At 44.8% G+C, this 11,236-nt stretch overlaps 1 protein-coding gene across 1 annotated transcript in view; it reads right to left on the bottom strand.

Moving 5' to 3' along the window:
• Window positions 1-8,780, bottom strand: part of LOC106813904 (sphingosine kinase 1-like) — a 16,630-nt gene extending 7,850 nt beyond the window's left edge. The window contains exons 1-2 of the mRNA XM_014818148.1: window positions 8,394-8,780; window positions 7,078-7,227 (exon numbers count right to left, since the gene is read on the bottom strand). Coding sequence (XP_014673634.1) covers window positions 7,078-7,227; window positions 8,394-8,607 — 364 coding nt within the window. The 5' untranslated portion in view covers window positions 8,608-8,780. The remainder of the gene's footprint in view (window positions 1-7,077; window positions 7,228-8,393) is intronic.
• Between the last annotated feature and the right edge of the window lie 2,456 nt (window positions 8,781-11,236).

Here is an 11,236-nt window from a genome sequence, read left to right on the forward strand (position 1 = left end):
CACCCACCCTCCGCCATCCTCTGCACCGGTGTAATAGCGAAACATGCGACCAGTTATCTAGTGCACTGTGCATGGCTACCCGTGTATATCGGTGCGCGGCACACACGAAAAGAACCGCAACTTATATATCGGATGTTATTATCTGATGTCGTTATCTCAATTCCTTCCCACCACTTACGCTACTGATTCCACCCCCCCCCCCCCATCACCACCACCATCACCACCACCATCGCACGCAACGACGGCTATATTTGGGTCACGCGTGAAAAAATGCTGCGCGTTATTTCGGCGAATTTCTGGTCGCCAGACAATTTCGACGACAAAAGTTCTGCGTTCAATATATACACGTTGTCATCGTGATGTTGGTCTGACGAGTCTTTATAACGCGACAACCTGTCGACAAAATGCGGTGATTTCTGCTTGCTAACGGCGCGTTAGAACCCCGATATCTCAAATATGATTGACGAATAGGTGTATACGACCTTCGTGAGATGTAAAGATGACTATGCAACAACAAAGCAGACGTCCTTGCAGCGTTGAATTTGACGTGTGGGAAACGAGCACGAATGAATTTTTTTGGACGTATGATTTCAAAGTGCTGTATGCATATATAGTACGTATAAACAAGACTATCTAAGAATAATATTTCTATGGCTGCATGCCTCAAAATAAATCAAGAGAGATCACTCGCAAGCCTGGACTATGGCTACCTGGAATAGTATCTAATAAATGTCACATCAACGGGTCTTGGTTTGCTTAGAGACGGGGAAACGTACAGTTCCAGCGCTTACCAGTTTTTACCAGTGAACTTATGTAATCTTATCTGTATAGTTAGCATAATAATGTTGACGTCTATAATGTATGTACACATAGGGAGATTGCCTCTAAAGTCAAAACACGCTATCGGCCACATAGCATCCTGCCAAATCATTTCATATTAACAGTAAACAATACTAATTGTATTGCATAAACAAACTCCATCAGAAGGCGTGTAAGTACGTGACAGAGCAAGGGCACAGAAGGCGCGTGATAAATGACATAAATATGGGTGCTTGTTAGCAGAACGCAGATTTCGTCTTACTATTTCCCTTCGCGTTTCGTAGCTTGTTCAACACACACTCACCAAGGCTTTGCTAGCTCAACTAGCTTTATTTATCACGCTTATCTATAGTATAAACCAGAGTCCCCACGTACGTATATATCCACGAGCAAGTACAGCAGTATTTACATGAGTATCATACAGATATTCTCTCAGAAAGAATACTGGTGTAGTATTATAATAACACCAATAACTAATAATACGTCGGTATTAATAGCTCTTGATAGCACCAGATTTTTGAATGAACTACACGCAAATTCTGTTTGAATGTCAAGGCAGAAGCTACGCGGGCTGAATCTTCTAAGTTCTCTAACAAGTGCTCTCTTAGAAAGCACGAAGTCGTAGTGTTGCATAACAGCAGAACTAGGACATCGTGATCTGTCCCCCCTCGCCGTATGAATTTAGCCTAGTGCTCTGCATGTTGACAGAAAGCGGCTTGAATATCGCCCGCAGCAACATCGCGGAAAAGTGCTAGTGTAACACACGCCTCGTGGAGGGCACCCCTAAACGCCATATCAGACAGAGAGAGGCCTGCACAATTCATATACCGACTGTAAACATGGCGTAACCCTCTATTTGTTATACGGCCACGCGTGTAAACGTCTAATACTAAACTATGCGTACACGACTATATGACGGATGCGTCAGTTGAGTATTTTACGACGTCGAGCCACCTACCTACCCATGCGCGGTATGTTTTTGGTTGGGTTACGATGTAAAGAGAATGTTTTGAAGCGTGGTGAACTGCAGAATTAACAGCAGGAGCACGTGTTTGTGCGAACACTACAACACACAAGCGTAGTCACAGACACGCCCGACTACGATGTAATTAAATAAATACATAAAATGAAATTATTACGTTGATTTTATTCTATTTCTAGTGTATTTTATCTAGCAATTAATCCGTCTTGCATCCATCTATTCATTTATACATCTATCCATCCATTTATCCGTCCGTCCGTTCATCCATCCATCCATTCATCCATCCGTCCACCCGTCCGTCCGTCCATCCATCCATCCATCCACCCATCTGCCTGCCCGCCCGGCCATCCATCCGTCCAAACATACATCCATCCATCCATTCATCCATCTCCACTCACCCACCCATCCACCTATCTATTGGCAGTGTGATATCCGGTCAAGGTTTCCCTTTCACGAACCGGGAAGAACAAGATTATGCCGACCGACAACAACCAGGAAGTATCCAGCACGACCGTGCACGCGCGTGATAGCGCGTAGCTCCTTGGCGCGTAGCAGACGCCTAGCCCCGTGGCACATCCGCGTCATCTGGTGGATGTCGTCAAGATTGCGCAAACGAGCCAACCTCACGACCCTGTTACCCAATGACTTCCATATCACGACGCACTTACGTACTGTTGTGCTTATGTATGCAGGGGCGTGTACAGGGAGGGGGGGGGTCCAGAGGGTCCGGACCCCCCCTGCTCGCGCAGAAAACGCATCTTAGGAGTCTAATTTCAAAAAATTTGGGACCCCCCCCTTCGCGTGCTCGCAAGTTTGGGTTAGGGTTAGAACCCCCCCCCCCCACACACCTGGTACAAATCCTGGGCACGCCCCTGGTATGTCGTAAAATATATATTAGAATAAAGCCTGTGATACCTGACGCCTTCGACCATCACTGTCTACGATCATTGACCGACGTGTCATGTGTAACACCAAAAAAACCTTCCCTACAATATCACGCGACTTCAGATGGCAAAGCAAAACCCTAACCCCGAACGCGACGCTCACTCTGATACACTCAACTTGTTATAATTGCAAGCCGTTAGTCTGAAAGCACCCTAATCAGTATAGGAAATTGGTCTGAAACCACCAGCTGTCCTAATTTTTACAGCATAATAAAATCGATGAAAAATTAGCCAGTCCTGCTCTAAAGTAACCAGTCCATGGACTGTAGTGCAACCCCATAGTTACTAGAGGACGGGCTGCTATCTCCAACACTGCCATGGCATGAGTAAGAAGACTTAAACAAACCATAATACCTTAACGTACCCTAAAGTGTGCACTGAAACTCTAACCAAAATATACTTACTAATATATATGTTTGCTCAAACTCTAACCCTAACGCTAGTCTTAACCCTAATCCTAATCACAACGCTTACTCTAACGCTAGTATTAACCCTATTCACAACCCCTAACCCTAACGTTAGCACAAACACTCACCCTAACCCTATTCACAACCCTAACCCTAACCCCTAACCCTAATCATCACGAGCTTCTATGACGCAAATCGCGGTCGTTTATGCACACCAACCCCCGACCCCAACGCCCCACCCCAACCAAACTCTCGCTCGATGGGCACTTGCTTAGTAAATTCCACCAGGATGGTTCCATCTTGCCTCACTCTGACGGCCGCAAGTCACGGTCGCGTGCCGTGGTACGTGCGTGCGCTGCCGTCGGATGTCGAACTCGTGAGGTAAACAGGTAGCGCGAATGACGTACCGCTTGCACCACGTTCGTTGCATGCGCATACATAGTATATAGTCATCCAGCTCTAGCTGCAGGTGGAGTTGACGCCTGCATCGCCCCGAGCATGACCACTTAATAGAATGAATTGTATCTGTATCGGCTACAATATGTGTATCAGGCAGTGACATAATGAATAGAATTAATTATTCATTACAACACGGTATATTATTATATTAGATCTAAGCATTAGATCTATTCTTAGACTCTATTAGACTTATTATAGCCATCTATTAGGTCTAGATATTAATCGTATATTAGATCTATTAATGTCTCTAATTAGATCATTAATCTAATTGATTATTTATTGATTACTTAGATCTAAATTAATCATATTGATCTTAATTATTATTATTAGATCTATTCAGATCTATTATTATTATTAGACTCTGATTATTCATTCACGTATGTGTGTATGATCACGTTGTTACACAGTGATAAACTTGTCACAGATGCTGGCCTGCTGCTGCAATGCAAACCGGATTGGGGCAACTAGAACCCCCCGGCCGGCTACTGGAAATAAAAGATGGACATGAAGCGCGCCGCCACGCACGCACGGAAGGGCGGATGGCCCTGCACGCGCACACGACCGCCCGCACACCCTCACCGCGCCACCCATCACACGCCACAGCCACGACAAATGCACGAACGCACACAACCAAATAACAATACACTTATAACACTATATCGACACGCCGCACCACACACGCACGCCCCCCACGAATGCAGCGCACGCCCACACAAATACAGATAACCCTCCACTAACACCAGAGCACGGCAGCCGCCCCACAGCCCCCCCAACCGCCCTGCACGCACACACTCATACGCACGCAGCCACGCACACGAATGCAACCTACGCACGACACACCAAATAACGGATACCCGCCGTAACACTATACACACGCCACGCACAGCCAGCACGCACCACGCACCGCACGAGCAGAGGAGAGCCACCACCCCCAGAATCGCCCACCACACACCCACCATACCGCACGCAGCCACAACTGAATGTCCCGGCCACGCACGCCGCACAACAACCCCACACAAATACAGTATAAACTAACACTACACACGACACGCACGCACGCACCGCACGCACGACGCCACGCACGCACGGCACGCACAAAATACAACACCATACGCACGCCAGCACGCAACGAAATGCACTGCACCTACACAGCTGACCACCACAAATACAGATACAGCTATACACTATCCAACAGCCACGCAACGGCAGCGCACAGGACGCACCAAACACACACGCACAAACACACACACACGCAATAATACCACGCACGCACGCCACGCCACACAACACACACAACACACACAGCGGCCACACACACACACACAGACACACACACACAGCCACACACACACACACACACAAGCTACTCCACACACACTCACACACACACCGGACGCATCGCCACTACCCTCGGCACACCACGCAAGAGCATACAAATACAACGACCGACAATGCGTGTAAACGCGCACAGAACACGTACGCAAAGCACCCTTATAACACACCACAGCATGTAGACGAATGTGGTCGCACAACGATCCAACCACCACAAGCGGCTGTACACACACTTGTCACACACCATTGCATTACAAGACCGAAAACCGACGCCTAGTAAGTAAAAAAAAAAAAAAAAAAAAAAAAAAAAAAAAAAAAAAAAAAAAAAAAAACCAAAAAAAAAAAAAAAAATTAAAAAAAAAAAAAAAAAAAAAAAAAAAAACAAAAAAAAAAAACAAAAAAACTATCTGCAACATATCTACATTCGACTGTGAATCAAAGAACGCGAAACCAGGGTTCTCCAAGCATTTTCATTATCTGCATGGGGTGCTGCCTTTACGTCCTAGTTGCAAATCAGCCGAAGCGGTTTGCGTGCTAGGGGCGATCGCCGGGGGCTATGATATTAGCATGGGGCTATGAATACGTTAGAGTGGCGGGTGCATTTTGGATGGCGGGCCGCCAGGCTATAAGTGCTCTTGGAGAACCCTGAACCCTACATGGGTTACACCAAACATGGGTTACATTGAAGCACGACCGCTAAATATTCCGTGTGTCAGTGAATAGACTGTAGTTTTACTATTGTCATGTAACGTACACTTGTACGTACCAAGCATGTTGTCGAACTTTCACACGAAGAAGATAAAAGCGATTTGGGGCAGCTCAAAAAACATGTTAGCATGACAGACTTATTATCGGTACATGGCAGGATGACGTGAGACATAATTGCACCAGTACATGATGCATGCACATCACACTGTTGCTCCATGGTGTCCGCCATTTGACATATATATATATATATATATATAAATTATTAATCGCTATCATGTGATCGGATAACTCGGAAACATGGCATGTGATCGGATAACTCGGGCGTAATAATATTAAAAGTTCATAGGGAACTAGTTAAATGATACATAAATGCCTGTAAACATTCATTCTTCCTTACATGCTGGGAGGGGTGTTTTCAGCACCAGGCCTAATAAGCAGGTGTATTGCCTGTTATCTGGCCATTTGACCATAACATTTTCATTGCAATTCCTGAAAAGAAATATTTCAGGCCCCGCCCAGCCGCAGGTGTTCCAATACAATGTTTTTTTGCGTGTGTTTGTGTTTCGTTTCCCTCTGGTACCAGTTGCTGGACTAGTTCTCGGTCAGGTTCCCACTGGTGAAGACTATAGCCACTGTTAACTTCATCGAATGTGCTAAGCAAGGCATAAAGACGTCATGGGTATGGGAAAAGAAGTGCACGAAAACCATTTCAATAAATTAATCAAGTAAACATGAAATAATGTAGTTTTTAAATGTACACAAAACTAGGCTGTTGCGCCGTTGTATGGTCTTGCACCAAAGGACTAGGTCACCGAATTTGTTAGTACTTACACGACACTGCAATTTGACGATTTCATTCTTCAATAGTAATTTCGTAAGCGGTTAAAAATCATTCGCCAATTGTATTCGCCATTTAGTGTACATAGTAAAATCGCCGCTGTTATTTATTCATCACATTTTGGGAAGGTGGCGAACGCCAGCGGTATTCCTACAGACCTACTGACCATTACTACGAACGGTCCACAACTACACTCGGACTGCATGTACACAAATGCTTGCTGCCAAAACAAACAAGGTTGTCAGACACCCTGCGCAATTTAAACGTTTTGTTAGCCAGCACGGTGAAGCCAAAACAATATTACTGCCAGCATAGTTTATTGCTGATACCAGTGTTAATACTAGTAGTATTACACAAGCTGGTGAAATATATATATATATATATACTTCACGTAAGCGGTACGTTTCAAATCTTCACGGTTGAGTAACAATTAACCCTGTTATATCTATTATGGTCTACCAACCGAATTAACTTATTTAATGAGTTATATAATTATATATACTATGTAGTGACACATCAACTTTTCTATGGCTACTAATAATTCTCGATCACATCTACTAAGGGCATAAAGACAAACAGTTAGTGTACCTGTGGTCATCAACTTATAGTAGATGTCAGCTTCGGTGAAAATCTGAGAGACGTTATCTTCGAAAATCTTTCTGGCCTTGCCCTGACCTCCATATGGGTTGATGATCACCAGCATGCGCCGATACGGCGCGTGTACACTCAGCCGTAGTTCTATCGCAGTGTGGAAAACGTGCTGATATATTAATAACATCTCCATAACGGTTGGCAAACGTTTCCGGGTATTCGAATGCCAAAACTTAAAATCTAAGCTTGTGCGCTGTAGTTGGAGGAGGGAACATTTCTTTTTACATCAAGTATCTGTTCAACACAACAATGAATGCTTATCAAGTGCTTTGATGATACAAGTGCCAAATGCAATATACATGCAAACTGTTGTGTATCCATCATTTGATTTTATATATTCAGTATCAGCCAAATATGTCTTGTGCTGAACATGTAAAATCATATTATAGATGTACAACAGTGTGTTCCCGATGTCATATTCTACCTAAAACTAGGTCTAGTTATCGTCACATAAACACACTTTCGTATTGGAAATTTGCCAATAAATGACCTATATTTCGAAACACGTTTGTCACAGTGCCAGAGCATACATGTTCAAATGCCAACCGTCAACATGCAACATTCAAAAAACGTGTTTTTTGTGTGTTTATTTTCACTTTTTAGCAGGACAGTCAGAGCCCAGAAAACTATGTGATAAACATGTACAATTGGTACGTGCGTACCCTAAACGCTTAGTACTAGTAGTGCTCATAGGGTCTATGTCCCCCAGGGTACTGCCGGAACGTACCCTGGGTACGGTCCGGTATACCGGAACGTACCCTGGTAACTATCTGATATGGTTAGGGTTAGGGTTAGGGTTAGGATTAAGGTTAGGGTTAAGGTTTAAAGGATTGGGGAGTAGGCGAGGTACAGTCCGGCATATTAGATAGTACCAGGGTACGTTCCGGTATACCGGACCGTACCCTGGGGGACATAGACCCTCTCAGCACTAGTAGTAGTAGTACTAGTAGTAGTAGTAGTGAGTTGTGAGAGTTGGGGGTCCCAAACTATCCTTGAAGTTGATCCAACAAACACGACCTAGCCAGCTATAGAAGTACTTCTACTAGTAGTAGACCTACTCCTCGCGAAGAATACGACAAAATTTGACATCGTAATCGATTTCTTCAGAAACAGGGGCGGGGGGGGTTTAACCACGAATTGAAGCGCGAAACTTAGCGATCGAAATAACAACGTGAGCAGAGATAGGAAAGGAGAAGATGCACGGAGGCGGAGTACACATTTAATACAGTGAATGAGTGATTACACTCAATTACCTTGTCCTGTTTGCACAGTTCGTAAAACACAGAGTATTGCAACTTTCCATTGTTGTGCGATCCGTTCGTTTTCCTCGTAATTATCGCTTTTATTTACGGCAAATGATATTGTTGTCCTACGCCGGCTTCTCCCTTTAGCTTCCTTCTTCTTCTTAGGCGTGTATGCGTACACAGTGATAAAAGCTGTGGATTCACTGCTGTCGCGGCTTCGCATACAATGACAGCCGACAACATCTCTGAATTTCACATTAGATTGAAAATTATTCGCATTTAATGACGAAAGATCGCTCACTGTAATTCCCGACCGCAATAATCTGACATCGACTAGTTTTTTGCTAGGATAAACGGAGAATTTATCGGACAGAATACCATCCGAAGCAAACTCCGCCATTTTCAGGCGATGCTGAAAATCTCGGTCGAAGCTCAACGCGACAGCCGATAGGCGTATAATGCGATGGAACGGATTTCTATTCGCCGTACAAAATGACGTCACTAAGAGTTGCCGGCCAATGGCCGTGCTTCAATAGAAAGCAATCAGGTAAAATACAGACTTCAATACGTATCAGTATTGAAAACTAATTAATACTAGCGGCCCTAATGGGTAGTTGTGATAAACTTAAGCTTCTCAGTGCGGCTTTTTAATAGAGAAAGAGGTGTTTGAAAAACGGGTACGTAGTATGGCGGAAGGGGGGAGGTGGATGAAGAGAATGAAGAGCAGGAGGAAGAGGAGGAGGATGAGCAGCAGCAGCCGCAGCATCCAGAAAGAGCGGAGGAGGAAATGTCGTGGCTGAGAGGAAAACAGGTGAAGGGTTCTGGAGGAATGGCATTGAGGATGAGAGAACAATGAGTACTAGAGTAGACAAAGTACGACGTAGAAGGCAGAGAAGGGGAATTGAAAATTAATCGAGGATGAGAAGGTAGAGAAAGAAGAGAAAGGTGAGGATGAGGAGGAGGAGGAGGAGGAGGAGGAGGTGGAGGAGGAAGAGGAGGAAGAGGAAGAGGGTAAATGGAGAGGAGGAGGAGGAGGAGGAGGAGGAAGAAGAAGAAGAAGAAGAAGAAGAAGAAGAAGAAGAAGAAGACGATCGAAGAAAAGAAAAAGAGAATGGGGAGGAAGAGAATACGTATCAGTATTGAAAACTAATTAATACTAGCGGCCCTAATGGGTAGTTGTGATGAACTTAAGCTTCTCAGTGCGGCTTTTTAATAGAGAAAGAGGTGTTTGAAAAACGGGTACGTAGTATGGCGGAAGGGGGAGGCGGATGAAGAGAATGAAGAGCAGGAGGAAGAGGAGGAGGATGAGCAGCAGCAGCCGCAGCATCCAGAGGGAGCGGAAGAGGAAATGTCGTGGCTGAGAGGAAAACAGGTGAAGGGTTCTGGAGGAATGGCATTGAGGATGAGAGAACAATGAGTACTAGAGTAGACAAAGTATGACGGAGAAGGCAGAGAAGGAGAATTAAAGATTAATCGAGGATGAGAATGTAGAGGAGGAAGAGAAAGGTGAGGATAAGGAGGAGGAGGAGGGGGAGGAGGAGGAGGAGGAGGACGAGGAGGAGGATGAGGATAAGGAGGAGGAGGGGGGAGGATGATGGGGAGGAAGAGGGTAGATGTGGAGGAGGAGGAGAAGGAGGAGGAAGAAGAAGAAAAAGAAAATAAAAAGAGGAAGGGGAGGAAGAGAAGTAGGGTCAAGGTAAAGAATGAGGAAAAATAATTAATATAGTGGATGGAAGCATGACTTCAGGGTAAATGGTACGTATACGTTATAGAGCGGTGAAGATTAAAAGAAAGGAGGAGGAGAGAAGGAGGGTTGGAGTAGGTAAAGTATGCGTGTGGTAAACAAATTAGAAATGGTATAATTTTGAATGAAATGGTGCATGGGGAATCGTTAGGCCTAACGGGTAAGCGAGCAGGCTAATTGTGAGAGGGAGGGAGTGTGGAGAAGAAAGGTAGATAGTAACGTGAAAGTGCATGGCTAAGGAAGATGGAAAGAAGTATTGGAAGGGTAGAAGATAGATGAATGAAGCAAGCAGGAACGTACAATTAAGGTTAATTAAAGAGGAAAGATCTGGAGAAAGTATAGATGAATAATAAAAGGGTTAGGGAGAGCCTGCGTGGATACGCAAGAAAGGGAGGGGAGGGGAGAGGATACGACAGAAGAGGAGCGAAGAAAGTGGAAGAGGGTAGTAGGGGATCTAGAGAAGGCGTAGATAGCTGGAAAAAGAAAATAGAAGCAGGTATAGATGTGAGACGCTCGGGAGAAAGTGGGAGCCTGGGAGGGGAAGAACAAAAGGAATGGATGTGCACGGAATAAGTAAGGATGTGGAAGGGGTTAAGAGAAGGGGCCGGGTATGTGGCAGTTGAGAGAATATAGAGGTTCGTAGGGAGAACGTGGAGAGAAAATTATATCTGTTATAGACACCGGCGATGTTTCTGCATGCGCGCGCGTGCGTGCGTGTGCGCGCGTGTGTGTATGTGCGTGTGCGTGTGTGCGTGCGTGAATCAGATGGCAAGTGATTTATTTTTATTCCGAAAACCTTTTTAGTTTTTATGCCCACTCCTATTTGATTTCCATGCATGTTTCCTGGGGTTTACACTGATCTCTATATATAAATTAATACACTTAAATAGGCTACAGCTCAGTGAGTTCACTCATAGATATCATATATTAATATACATATGTATATTATACGTGTATATATCTTTGATGACGTCTATGGGTTTACACTGACAACATTCAACAATATATACGCACAGTGGCGTAGCCAGCAATTGGAAACAGGGAGGGCCAAGGCGAGGGAGCGAAGCGACCGAGGGGGTAGGGTGTGGGAGGGGTATCCCCCCTCCCA

This window comes from Priapulus caudatus, unplaced genomic scaffold (assembly GCF_000485595.1).
Source record: "Priapulus caudatus unplaced genomic scaffold, Priapulus_caudatus-5.0.1 Scaffold842, whole genome shotgun sequence".
Classification (NCBI taxonomy): domain Eukaryota; kingdom Metazoa; phylum Priapulida; class Priapulimorpha; order Priapulimorphida; family Priapulidae; genus Priapulus; species Priapulus caudatus.